Genomic DNA, 14,423 nt, shown 5'->3' on the forward strand with positions numbered 1-14,423 from the left:
CAAAAAAGCAGTCATTAAGAAATTTCCTTTGTGCCTTTTTTAAACATTATGTATATCATGCCAATTGTGATTTATAACTACCCTCTGTAAATTGTAACAAAAAGCATGCTCCTGTCAGAAAATGTCAAAACTTTATATTTACTTGAAATAAAACAAATGAAATGTACAACTTAAACAAAAAAATAAATATGAATGACACTGAAATTATAAAGTAGTAAAGCAATATGTGCTGTAAATTAGGAACACAAACATTCCCACCACACACTTTAAGAAGTTGATCAATACTAAACCACATAACTACCATCAACAAACAGTATTTGTCTTACATGTCTTGTTGAGCATTTATTCTTAAAAATAAGGCAAATTTAACCATGTATTCCTCCCTTTTTATGCTTTAACACCTGGTATCCTTCTGGAAAGGCTTACTGTTAGAATAAATGTTGGAAAATGGATAAATACTCTCATTCGGACACAAGAGCATCAGTGAGATCCAGTTGATCCTAAAGGTGCACTGATGTACAGGTCCGTACTTCTTCCACACCAGATGCAGAAAACCATATCTGTACGGACCTTTCTTTGTGCACAGGATTGTCATGCTGGAATAGAAATGACCCAAGCTGGAGAATGGCGATACGTGGAGAACTTTGTCATTAGTAAACCTACTCTCAACTCATTCAATTATATACTGAATCATGAAATCTATTGGCCTCTCTAATACTTAAGGTGATGATGCATTCCCCAATTAAATAATTACAAATTAATTATATTATTTTAAAATATCTAAAATGATGTTTTTCATTTAAAGTTTTTCATGGAAATTTTCAGTCAGTACAAACATCAAACAGATCTATGACTGAATTTACACTATCAGCCAAGTATCTGGCACAGATCCTTCTTTTTATATTTTTGTCATCCAATTTGAGCTACTTACCAATCTGTTAATCTGACTTGAATCTAAACACTCACATCTGTCTCTCATAGCTGTCCTTGCACTCAGCATCATGATGGAAGGAAGTCTTGTTTAAGCTCTGATTAAGTCACCTGTTGAATTAGTCTGTGGTGTGATGTAACAATTCAGTCTAAATTAGAGGGTGGTTACTGAGATTATGCTGTTAAAGGCTGCATTGATCACTGTGAAACAAAAATATTTTCTCCTTTGCTGAATCTAATGCCATGCTTCGACGTTTAGCGCTTAATGTGGCCCTTTATGTGAAACACTGCCATCTGCTGAGAAACTAACATTATACAGCACCACAAACTGATTGTAATAATAACACAAAATAACAGCAGTTTAAACATACAGTATTTCAAGATGATCACTGTTTACCAAACAGTTCACTTTAAGATTTTTTTTTTATTTTCAGCTGCACATGGTCTGTCAAACTGCTCCTTTTTGACCATTTGAAAATAGACAAAACTGACTGTAAACCCCACATTTTCTCTCATTTCATCCATGATCGCTGTTCTTGAAACAGTGGAACGTGTTGCAGCTCCAGAACTCACATTTGAAAGACAGTAAAACCTGACAGTAAATATTGCACTGCTAACACATTTCAGGTGATCTTCATTGACTTTCTTACTAATGGCTTACCTAACTCAGAGTTTAAGTGTACCAACATTGCCTCTTGTAATAGAGAAATCTATAATAAAACACTTTTCATCCTGTCATTTACTTTAGATGATATTTTTTAAATGTTCAATCTGTTTTGCCCCATCTATGATTATAAAGCACTTAATGATGGTGAACAGAGAATGAACCTACTATAATAACCTTGTCATTGACAAGATGGAAAGTGCATTACATGAAATTCTATATACATTTGGCAAACATATTGTTACATTTCCTCTTTTACATTTCCACAGAAAACAGCAAATAGCTGACCTCCCTTCGACCAATAACATAATCCATATCAATCCAGGAGCTATTTTAATCACACACATAATGGCAGCACTCATGGCAAATTTCTATACATATATTGGTGTTTTTCTTTAATCTAAAATATTTTTTTTTGCAGTTTCTTCCACATTCATGCCTTTTCATTCTAAATCACCTAACACAGTGACACAGTGAACACACATTCAAATAAAGACAAAAATTGCAACATACACTTTACATCAAGAGCTTCTCAAAACCTGATTTTTGATATTTTAGCTAAAATAATTCATTTTTAACTTTTAAGTCAAGTTTTTTCTTCTTCTGTAGACTATACACTATTTTTAAATATTAGTTACCCATGAGTAATACTGCAACAAAAATAAATATTCATTAAATGTCATGGTTTGTCATAATACATTTTAAAGACAAGTACAAAATGGACCTACCCATGCACTCAAATAGTATGCAACAAAATGTTGTCTTATATTCGTCACTGACTGGGGCAAAGCTGTGAATGGGATGTTGAGCACAGTTCAGAAAAAGCTAAACATCTACTACCACAGCCAGGACATTTGTGGGTAGAGCCAGTGTGTTCTTTACTATCCATATGGATATAGAATCTCAGCATAAAGTTTCCAGTGACTGCAGTGTAGTTGCTAGTTCCATGTCCACAGGCAAGTGTAGCAAGTCTTTATGTGGTGATCAACTTGGCAAGGTGATTTTCTGCCATTTTTTGGACCACATTTTTTTTCTTCATTTACTTCAACAGATTTGGTCTGTTATTTGAAGTGAAAAGCTAAATTCTGCAAAATGCTTTTCTGAGTAACAGCAGAGCAAACTAAAGTCCTCTGAATTCAGAGAAAATGACTTACTCTTATGATTCTTGCAAGCAAACATGCAAAATGGCTTCTTCATACTTTTCACAGGAGGACACAGAAAGAAGAATTTGGAGTTTTTGACTTGTCTGATCTTTTCTTTTTTCTTTTTTACAAAATAAAAAGAAAATAATTGTCAGACATAATTTTTTTCTGAACTCTACCTTTGGTTGTTCAATCACAATATTAGCATTTTCTCTAAATATTATTTATATTTTTTTATTTGTATTTTAAGTCCTGCCTCCTGATAAAGAAGGCCAGAGGGACAATATTTATCCCTGTCATTTACACTTGCTACAGTACTTTAACCCTGACATATTCTTAATCTGCTTTTTTTCAGTAAGATCTTCACTCAAAAAACCAGCATCATTTTCAAATCTTCATAAAGAAGAAAGAGTAAAAGCCCAACCACCAGAGTTATTCAACAAAAAGAAAGTAATAATGTATGTAAAAAGAATAATCCACTCTGGAAAAATAAGATAAGTATAACCAAATCCTCTTTGGTGAGAAAATTCAGACTCATGGAGAAACCAAGATGGTTGCCAGGTGGTCACTCAAGGTTTCTGGATGTTCAGCATGGCTTTGGAGACAAAATGGACGATGGTTGAAGCAGGCTGGTCTGGTTCCAGCTCAGCAAACAGATGAGTCACATTATCAGTCGTGCTTCCTTGCTTTCGAGCCACAAACCCAAAAAGTCTGTATTGTAAACCAGAGTAAAGTTTTATTAGTCAGTTTTTTTTTTTCTCAGTGTGTGACAAAATTATTAACATTGATTAAATGTGGTATACTCACTTTGCTACACCACCCTCTGCTTTATTCCATCTGTGAAAAAAGGGATATGAGTATATATAAGAATTTAATGTAAAATTGTGAAAGGGTGAAATGTAGTACATGAACCATGAAAAGCCAACTAAAATACCTAAATAAAATACTCACGTTCTGTCTTGTGGGTCCAAATTGCAGTAAGTGATCATGTTGACTGGGTAATGACGACGGAAAAAAACCCTGCAAGAAAATTGAAGTTTAGTTATTCCTAGGGCTGTCCCCGAATACTCGACTAACCATTAGTCAACAAGAAGAGGCTTGGTCAACCAAAATTTTATTAGTCGTTTAGTTGCAGAAAAAAAAAAAAAAATTATAAATCCACAGGAAGTGGCAAAGTCACGCAGTCCGTGATGGATTCATCGACCTTAAATATGGCTTATCATTTGATACATGTAAGTAGTAGCAACTTTACATGGCCACTCAATCTAATTTTAATCTAGAAAAATGTGTGCTATTAAAGTGTCTGCGCGGAGTGTGGAAGCTGAATAGCAGTGCACTCACTGCATGACAGATGGAGACGCTATTGTGCTTACTTGAACTTAAAATACTCCCTCATTTTTGGTCATACAGATAGAAGTAATACATCAGATATGGAAATTAAATATATAGAGAGAGTGAAATGTCGACTTTAAAAAAGCAATTCAAATAAAAAACAAATATTCTCCAATTATGTAATCACTATGAAACATGCGTACAGGTTCGGAAATGATGAGTCAGTGTCGCCGGCTTTATCTCTTAAGCCGAAAACAACGAAAGCACTAGTTTTCAATAAATTATTAAAAACTTAATGCAGTCTCCTTGCCGTTTTTCCCTGACACATTCATAATCATTACTTCTGCCGGTGTCCTGTGGCAAGTTTAATGTGTGCGGTTGAGCTCTTATTAGGCTATGTAGGCAATTATAGACTTATTATTGTGATTTAAATGGTTTATTAATGCATGTGCGATTAGTCAACTAATGCTTAAAATAAACGATTAATAGTTGACCTGAAAAACCTTTGGTCAAGGACAGTCCTAGTTATTCCAAAGTCACCCAGCTTGATTCAAGACACAACACTTAACAGTTGGCTATGTAACATTAAAAATCAATCATATTAAATCCACTCACTTTCTCTGATTGTCAGTGAGTGTGATGCCCTGTGTGGACACTTTGAAGTGGACAATAGTTGCTGTAGGAGAGGATTTGGCAGCAAGTGTTTCAGAGATGGCTTTGGCAACAGCCTGAGGACCAGTCAGCGATTCCATATCCACAGAGTTTATGTACCAAACATTACATGCTGGGAGAAAGAGATAAAGTAAGTGTGAAATAGAGGTTGCACCTACAAATGTGTTTGTCTTAAACAACATCAAAACAATAATTTGTAAAAGGAATATAATGAAAAAAGTACACAACAGATATTATTTGAGATAATTTACTCACCCCCTTGTCATCCAAGATCTGCCTTTCTTCAGTCGTAAAGAAATTGTATTTTTGAAGAAAACATTTTAGGATATCTCTCTATATAGTGGACTTCTATTGTGCTCACGAGTATGAACTTCCAAAATGCAGTTTAAATGCAGCTTCAAATAGCTCTAAACGATCCTAGCTGAGGAAGAAGGGTCTTATCTAGCGAAGTTATTGGTTATCTTCTAAAAAAAATTTACAATTTATATACTTTTTAACTTTAAATGTCTTGTCTAGCTCTGCATGAACTCTGTGTATTCCAGTTCAAGACAGTTGGGGTAGGTCGAAAAACTCCCATCTCATTTTCTCCTCTAACTTTAAAATCGCTGCAGAAGTACTGACCCAGTGTTTACAAAGTGAACGTGCAAAGAAGATCAAACGCCCTTTACAAAAAAGGTAGAACAGCGATACAGGACGATTTTAAAGTTGAAGAAGAAAATGAGATGGGAGTTTTTCGACTTACCCTAGCTGTCTTTAACTGGAATGCACAGAGTACATGCAGAGCTAGACAAGACCAGCATTTGAGGTTAAAAAGTATATAAATTGTAAGTTTTTTTTTTTAGAAAATAACCAATCGTTTTGCTAGATAAGACCCTTCTTCCATGGCTTGGATCATTTAGAGCCCTTTGAAGCTGCATTTAAACTGCATTGGAAGTTTTGGAAAACTCACGGGCAGAAATCCTAAAATGTTTTCCTTAAAAACCTAATTTCTTTACAACTGAAGAAAGAAAGACAAGAACATCTTGGATGACAAGGGGGTGAGTAAATTATCTGTAAATTTTTGTTCTAGAAATAATTGAAGAATAATTTTTAATTGAATCTCTCAACATTGTACAACAATAGCCAGATGGTGAAGACAAGAAAAAAGAAACTAAATTACAATGTCACTCGCAATCATCATTTGCACTCTCTGCTACCTGCAAGGTCACTTGCAATCCACACAAATCGTGCGTATTGCCAATAGAGACAAGAAACTGTGGTGGTTAAACAATTAAACTGAATTTAATAGCATAACGTACAGGGTCCTGCAAGTCATCTGTAGGAGATAAAGACAAAGACCCACAAATCTGTGGCTCAGAACAGCTGAATATGAACGCAATGCGCAAAGTCTCTCGTTAAGCGTTTTCCTCCCATAGAAAACCATAAACACTCAATATGGCTCAATGTATTAAGATACAATAAGTGCCATTAAAAATCAAATGTGATATATAGTTTATTAATTTAATGTACTTCAAGGCAAGCATATGACCATGAATACAATGTGCAAACTTTCACTTTTATACCTACTTTAATTACTTAATGTGGCAAAACGGACTAAGATGATAAAGACCAAATTCAGTATAAACCTCATTGTTGACAAGCAATATACCGGCAGATTTGAACACGCAATAAGAAATGCATTAAGTGATATTAAAAGGACCAACTCCATATAAGCAAGCAGACGTGCCCAGAACGCAATGTGTTAAATATACGTTTTTCAAATAATTTACTCACCCTCTTGTCATTCAAGATGTTCATGTCTTTCTGTCTTCAGTCATGAAGAAATTATGGTTTTTAAGGAAAGCATTTCAGGATTTTTTTCCATATAATGGACTTCATTGGTGCCCCATTTTTGAACTTCCAAAATGTAGTTTAAATGCAGCTTCAAAGGGATCTAAATGATCCCAGCCGAGGAAGAAGGGTCTTATCTAGCGAAACGATCTGTCATTTTTTTTCGGAAAATACATTTTTTATACTTTTTAAGAACAAAAGCTTATGTAGCACAGGCTCTGGGACGCACGTTCACGACTCTACGTACTATTGAATTATGCCGAAAGGTCATGCGGAACGTAGGCGGAACCACAGACCCAGTGTTTACAAAGCGAACGCGCAAAGACTAAGAAAGTGCAAGTAAGTTTGTAAACACTGTTTACAAACAGAAAAGGTACAACGATGTCCTCTCAAGTTGTAGGAGAAAATAAGATGGAGTTTTTCCGACATACTCAGTACAAAGACGATGAACTTACACATGATTCGTAGTAGTAATGGGAAGTTCGGATTATTTTACCAACTCGGACCTTTGAGACCTTTGAGTCAGAAAAATGAACGAATCTTTTTTCAAGTCATTTCATTCATTTCAGCAAAATATAATAAAAATGTTACTACTATAACTATAATGCTATAAGTAACAGAAAAGATTAATTCATTGTTTACCTGGGTCTTTAGTCTATGATTAGCTCACCTCACCTTTTATCTGACAAGTTTCCGGGTTTGAGTCATTCGTTCATCTTGTGACAGCCCCATAAGATGAACGAACGACTCGAAAAACCCGAAGACTTGAAACAGGTGAATTAATTCCAGTACAGAACCTAATAGGATGTTGCACATGCGCGACTGAACAAATCACTCCCCAAGACGACTTGTTCTTCCCGAGTCACATTAAAGATTTGTTCAAAATGAAAGAATCGTTCAAGAACAACCCATCACTAATTTGCAGCATCGTGGACACGCATCCCAGAGTCTGTGCTACACAAGCTTTTGTGTTTAAAATGTATACAAATTTTTATTTTTAGAAAAGATAAGACCCTTTTTCCTCGGCTGGGATTGTTTAGAGCCCTTTCAAGCTGAATTGAAACTGCATTTTAGAAGTTCAAAATCGGGGCACCAATTAAGTCCATTATATGGAGAAAAATTCTGAAATGCTTTTTTCAAAAACCATAATTTCTTCACAACTGAAGACAAAAAGACATGAACATCTTCGATGACAAGGGGGTGAGTAAATTATTTGTAAATTATTGTTCTGGAAGTGGACTTCTCCTTTAATAAATTGTATATCGAATTTGGTCTTTTAATAGCACTATCTTATTACATTCAATAGCAATATCTTAATACATTAAGCCATATTAAGTGTTAATAGTTTTTAATAGCTTAACGAGAAACTTTGCGCATTGCGCTCATATTCTGCTGTTCTGTGGCCACGGATTTACAGGTCTTGTCTTTATCTCCTACAGATGACTTGCAGGACCCTGTACGTTTTGCTATTAAATTCGTTTTAATCGTTTAACCACGACAGCGTCTTGTCTTTGTGTGGATTGCAAGTGGTGTCACAGGTAGCAGAGAGTGCAAGTTGCAATTGTGAGTGACACTGTAATTTAGTTTCTCTTTTCTTGTCTTCACCACCTGGCTACTGTTGTAAAATGTTGAGATATTCAATTAAATAATAATAATAATAAATAAATAAAATAAAATACAAATTAAAAAAGACTTCCGGAAGTGCTGTTATCTGAGAGTGCAAGTCTGAGAGTGCACGTCTGAAAATTCAAGTGTGTCTGCAACCTATTATGGAACTTTTACTTTAACATAAAATACACACTTTCTACATGCTGCATAACTAAATCAAAACACAGGCATAAATACTATATAAAATTAGCATACAAACAGTGACACAAATGCTAGCTAAGAAATGATGTGCCATATTTACCATAAAAATCTTCAGTAGGTTTAGGAGGTCCTGAAGTGGTAGAAAAAATTGACAAGAAATTAGGAGGCAAATTATATTTACAAAAAGCAATGAGGGAAATATAAAGAGAGACTCACCTGCTCCCTGCTTTAATAAATCCATGGTTGAACTTGTTGGTGTGGCTAGCTCCAAGGCCTCTTCATTTGGATCTGTTCACAAAAAGGTCAGACATGAAGACAAGAAGGACAGCCAGTGGTTAAGGAAAATAAACAAAAATGGCATCTACTGAGAAGAGGTCAGTACTACAGGCCACAGGAATTGGGTGACAATAGTATTCTCACCTCTTGTAGGGATCATAAGCTTGCATGGAAGAGCCAGAGGTGTGATGGCGTGTTGATATACGAGAGCAGACAGACACCCTGTAAACACATACACGCACAAATGACAAGCTATAGCACACAAACAAGCTGATGGGTGGCACACTATAGACTGCAATTCAAAGGGTATCAATTTAAGTCAGTACAATAAACAGCAGACAGAAAACCATAAAAGCATCACCACTGAAAATTTGTTCTTACCAAAGTAGGGCTCGTTTGGACAGCCCTTAAGTCTCACGCCCTTTGCACTGGTTTCAATCAAGAAGTGTCGTACCAACTCATTTGTGATGTCTCCAACTTCAAAGTAAGGACAAAAGATAAATGAGGATGTTCTGTTCAGTGGTAATTTGCATGATCCATGCAGCTGTAATTACCTTTTTTGTTCTGCTGCACCATTGGCGGGGGAGAGGCTACTTTCATGGCCAAGCCATATGCTCCTCTGAACGAGTTACTGTCTCGAATGACAAATGCTCCTGGTTCACGATCTTTAAGAATACAAATGGCTGAAACACAAAAGAGTTAATGCATTACTAGTCATCCATACATTCCTACAAAGGCAAACACAGCAACTACATTAATGTTCACAATGGTGTCCTGATATCGACTGAAAAATGGTCAATTGATTGGGCTCCACTCTACACAGATTTTAGAGAAAACCGAGTGTGAAAACTGGCATCAAATCTCTCACCTTGTTCCCTGGAGATTTCCGGTTTGTACCAAAATTTGGATGTATCTTGAACAAATTTGATATTGATTCTAATATCTGGAGGTCCATCGGCTGAAAAAGAACAAGTGGTTTGCTAAATAGTTGATCAAATAGGTACACACATCTGTTACATTTAGTGATTTTATTTTTTAAGATTTCTAGCTGCAGTTCTTTCCTTACCATATATTGAGGCGATCGCAGGTGGCACTTGTGTAGGAGTGGGAGTTTTCCTACTTTCTGTACTGTCTGTCGGAACACTTTTAGAATTCTCTGCAATGGATCCTGCTGTTATGTCCAGGGGCAAGAACAGTGAGGGACTACAGGATTGCTCTAGGGGAAATGAAGGGGTTGCAGGTCCAGATTGAACCAAAGAAGTGGTGCTTTGCCTGGACTCTGCCCCATGTCTCTCATCTGGAGTGGCTTGACCCCTAGGTGGGGCTCTGTGATCTGAGCTAGTGGCAACTGGGGCAAATGATTGGTGGCGGTCCAGCACAGGGCTTGGCGGGATGAACTTGCCACTGCGACCCAAAAGAGGGCTGTTGGGAGTGGTTGGTTCACTGCCGCCATTGGATGTTGGTAGACGTCGACCCAAAGCAGGGCTACTTGGACCACCAAGCCTACGTTGAAGGGCAGGGCTTGGAGGTGTATTGGTGGCAACTGTACGGTGGAGTGTGTTGGGGCTTCCTGGGACGTGATGAACACCCACAATATTAACAGTGGCCTCATCAGGGTTAAGGTAAGTAAAGGTGTCTGGGAAGAGTGGAGCCCGGACGGGCTCAGATGGAAAAGATGCAAAGGCCGGCTGCCTTCCAAAACTGTCAGAGAGCACAACAGATAAAATAGAGAAAGTCTGATTATGTAAAAATGACCCAAACAAGTACTGTACATATATTTTGAAATTGAAAAAAAGGACAGTGGTCAGATAACACTTACCCATCAGAACTAGCATTGTTGACTGGTTGAGGTGGATTGAAAGTGTGGGAAGGAGGAACTGGTCTTTCAAAAGCAGGAGAGTATTGATGCTGTAAAGGAGAAATCAATCCTCCTCCTCTGACTCCTGTTCCCATGGAACCATGTTGTTCTACAGGGAAAAAAAACAAAACTTATGACTGCCACTGCCTTTAAATTATTTGACACAAACTGAATGATCTCATGAAAACTCTAGGATGAGTTCAAAACCGTTTTCAACAAAATTTAAAATGGAGGGCAGGCAATATGGCTGACCTGGGTATCATTTTATTCCACATAATGTACGAAATATATATTATTAGAAGTATGATTTTCTGAACAATTTCTAGTGATGTCCTGAAACTGGTCTTCATAAAGTGTAGCCACCCTGCTCATGGAGATCTAATTTTTTAGCCCCAATTTTTCATTAACTTCAACAAATTTATGGTCAGCACATATGCTATGTAGTTATTGGCTGGATCCAACATGTTTCCCACTGACACACTACCAACTCAGAAACTCTGGGCTTAAAGAAAATTCTGAGTTTCCCACTCGTAATTACCACTTTGTGGTTACATTAGTTTGCGTTCAACTCATAAATACAATCTGACATGACTTGAATGTACCATGAATTCTGCAGGAAGGTAGATCTTCAGGAGCAGGTTTAGCCAACCTGATTATTTATTATAGAATTTAAAATATGAAAAAAACTTCTAGAGTCACAGAGCAGAGCCTTTTGGTAGAATATTGTTGACATTATAATACTAAAATAAAATGTCAATCAAGCCCACATAAACATGAGGGTTTGCAGGAGTTAACAGGAGCGAATATGTGCAGTAAGGAGAGTTTAGCAATGATGGAGATAATGAACATGTTATTGTAGGGGTTTCCACTGTCATTTCAAAATACTCTTACCTTCCATATCATCACTAGAATCAGAATCTGACAGCAGTAGAAGGCATAAAAAGAGAAAGAGCAGCAGTGACAGTTTTTTTTTTTAAATGGGAAGAGAATAATAACAGTGTGAATGTTGTGGAAATGCACAGCAGGAGGACAGTGACAGAAATTAGCAACGTAGATGAATGAGAGGGGTAGGGCAAAGGGGTATTTCTGAATGCTATTGGCCATGTAATGCTTAATAAACCAAGCAGTCTACATATCATATGATGACAAAATTGGAAAATACATAAGTGGACAGTGGACCATACTTGTACTTTACAGGCACTCACCTGGACTGCTTTGTTGTACCAGAGCTTCTGCAGGGTTCTGTGCCTTCAGGCCTGTGGCTGAAAGAGCACCCTGACCAGAATGGCCTATTTAAGCAAAAAGACTTTGTTAGGTTAAAAAAGGCACAAAAATGAACTACAAAAGTGCTAAAAATGTAAAATATAAGTGACTTACAAGAGATTTCCCTTTGTGTCAAGGAGCTAAACCACTCAGAATATATATATGGCAAGTATTTAACTAATATGAGAATTAGTTACAATAACATCAGTTACTATTACTATACTATCAAAGACTGTGGACAGTCAATCGATCAATCAATCAATCAATCAATGTTGCGGTAAAGGCATTTAAGCATTAAGAATTCAGCCTTAACCTTGCCACAGAATAGTTTTTCTATAGTATCTGCAACCTGCCCTGTCAGAGCAGAGTTAATGATTCTGTATACAATTCTGTGCAAGTTCTGCATTTAGCTTTACTTTTCTTACCTAATGTCATGACAAAATTGTAACAGTTCATAATCTGTATTTTTTGTTGTTTATTTAACATAGCTTTTTGTTGTTTATTAACATATGTTTTGAATTGTTATGTTTAATATTGTGATTGAACACACTTTCTGCAGGGAGGCTAAACTTACATGGGTTAAAATAGGGGGTCTGTGGTGAGGTTTTGGGTAATTCAGGAAAGGTGGGCGTTAGGAGATGTGTCTCACCACCACTATTGCGGGTAGGACTTAAAGGAGTTGATTCCATCTTCTCAAAGGCCTCCCTGTAGCTATGCACAGTTTTCTGAAAAGGAAACATACAGTATAGGATGACAAAATATTAAAGTACAAATGTATCACAATAATATTGTCTTGTACTATATATGGTAATATAACTAAGAGAAGTAAAATAACATTTAAAACATTCAATTGTTTAATTAAATAATAAAGTGAACACCTATCTCCACAATTTATGCATTATTATATACCTCCTTGGGTTGTCCACCTGGGTTCATTGCAATTTTGTTCGCAAAGTCTGGAGATACAGGTTTTAGTGGAGAGCACACCCTGTGGGCTCCACTGTCATTTTGGCTGCTGAGGTACTGACTTTCACTGGTAGTTCGTCGGCGGGTAGTTGGCATGGCTTCATCTGGGGTTACTGTACGTGAATGTGATCCTAAAGAACATGGAAAAGTGTTCTAAGTTCTTCAAGCAAATGCAAATCATGTGTAAGAAGGATACAATTTTACAACTTTTTGGCAATTTTAACTTTTCAGCCGAATAGTGTCAGTGGATTAAGGATTATATCAAGACTTATAGCTGTTTAACTAAAATAGGTCAAGTCCTACATCATTCTTTGGCCACTAGTGGCCATGTGTTTGATGAATAAAACCTCCTTAGATTTGGGCCTTACATACAGTATGTGTAGCTAATAATAATAGCTGGTTCAATTTAAAAGTTATAATCATTTAATTAAAAACATCCATGTTGAATTTAAACTTTAACATGTTTTTGATAATTATTGATATTGAGACTCTTCCTACATTATTTTGTTTCAGCTGGTGCAAACGGTAACAAAAAGATAGGTAAAAAAAAAATAGGTAACGAAAGGTTTTGGCAAAATCTAATATGGTGAAAGACAATCAAGAACTCATATAAAAAATTGTGTTCAGCTTGAGCTAAGGATTTCCAGTGCTATAAAACTGAATATACAGTATGGTTTAGAAATTATACACAAAAATGTGATATTCTTGATGACTTTGTGCTAATAATGACAAAAACAGACTCTGACTCTAATAATAATTTTGACAAAATGCTTTACAGTTAAAGGTTCACTATATTTTCCTGCATACACTCAATGATTGGTCCCTTAATATTATCAGATCAAAGAAAACCCAAAGAACCAGGCAGAATGCAAAATCAGATGACAGAGATGTAGAAAAAGAACAGAAGGGAGTGGAGGACAGAGGGAGAAGTGGAGGAATGTCAGAGGGGACAAACCAGAAAAGGAATAGGAACGATGATGTGCAGGCTGGAAGGACATGCTGTTGGAGATGCCCCGGATGCGGGCGTTGTACTCTGGGTGGAGGAATGATGGAGTGGATTGAAGCAGAAGAAGAGGAGTAGTATGAAGGTGCAGGTGAGGAATCAATGGTGTGAGGGGTGATCCATATACCACAGCAGAGATAAACAGAAATGGGGGGGAAAACAAGAAGTGTGAACAAAAGTGTAAATCTGAATCCTGAATTTGAACATATTTCTTAAAATACAGTGCTACATTACAAACTGTACTGTTTACTAGACATGGATTTGTTTGTGTAATTGTATGTGGCTTTCCATATGTAGAAAATAATCAGTTAACCAAAATGATATAGTGGTCTGCTAGTGGTACTGCAGTAAGAAGCACTAGAGACACAGAAATCCTGTCCCAGCAATTCCATTCACTGCCAGAGGGTGGTGCTCCTATGAATTTTCCTGTAATGTCAACAGTCTGCTGTTCAAGCCAGAGAATGCATGGATCGCTGAAGCACAGCGTGGTAAGGTCTATTCTGGCCACTGGTGACTTACATCTATGCAGCTATTCAGTCCTACACAGAGAACTGTTGTGTTGACATAAACAGTGTGAGTGTCTGCCAAGAATACTCTATAACCACAAGAGAAATGATGACACCCCTATAATCTTCTTTCATCAATCTTTAGTGTGTAGGTCAACTTTATAGTTCAGTA

General features: G+C 36.7%; 1 protein-coding gene across 8 annotated transcripts in view; it reads right to left on the reverse strand.

Moving 5' to 3' along the window:
• Window positions 1-1,334: 1,334 nt before the first annotated feature.
• tns1a (tensin 1a) overlaps window positions 1,335-14,423 on the reverse strand; it is a 79,570-nt gene continuing 66,481 nt past the window's right edge. For 4 of the 8 annotated variants that reach the window (XM_051112406.1, XM_051112405.1, XM_051112404.1 and 1 more), the window contains exons 18-34: window positions 13,698-13,775; window positions 12,686-12,873; window positions 12,351-12,501; window positions 11,719-11,802; window positions 11,405-11,431; window positions 10,475-10,622; window positions 9,722-10,356; window positions 9,524-9,613; window positions 9,210-9,338; window positions 9,037-9,132; window positions 8,800-8,877; window positions 8,596-8,667; window positions 8,480-8,509; window positions 4,684-4,852; window positions 3,688-3,756; window positions 3,544-3,573; window positions 1,335-3,447 (exon numbers count right to left, since the gene is read on the reverse strand). In XM_051112406.1, coding sequence (XP_050968363.1) covers window positions 3,306-3,447; window positions 3,544-3,573; window positions 3,688-3,756; window positions 4,684-4,852; window positions 8,480-8,509; window positions 8,596-8,667; window positions 8,800-8,877; window positions 9,037-9,132; window positions 9,210-9,338; window positions 9,524-9,613; window positions 9,722-10,356; window positions 10,475-10,622; window positions 11,405-11,431; window positions 11,719-11,802; window positions 12,351-12,501; window positions 12,686-12,873; window positions 13,698-13,775 — 2,216 coding nt within the window. In that variant the 3' untranslated portion in view covers window positions 1,335-3,305. The remainder of the gene's footprint in view (window positions 3,448-3,543; window positions 3,574-3,687; window positions 3,757-4,683; window positions 4,853-8,479; window positions 8,510-8,595; window positions 8,668-8,799; window positions 8,878-9,036; window positions 9,133-9,209; window positions 9,339-9,523; window positions 9,614-9,721; window positions 10,357-10,474; window positions 10,623-11,404; window positions 11,432-11,718; window positions 11,803-12,350; window positions 12,502-12,685; window positions 12,874-13,697; window positions 13,776-14,423) is intronic. The other 4 variants (XM_051112408.1, XM_051112409.1, XM_051112411.1 and 1 more) reach the window with 4 other exon arrangements.

The sequence above is a fragment of the Labeo rohita genome, chromosome 6 (assembly GCF_022985175.1).
Source record: "Labeo rohita strain BAU-BD-2019 chromosome 6, IGBB_LRoh.1.0, whole genome shotgun sequence".
NCBI lineage: Eukaryota > Metazoa > Chordata > Actinopteri > Cypriniformes > Cyprinidae > Labeo > Labeo rohita.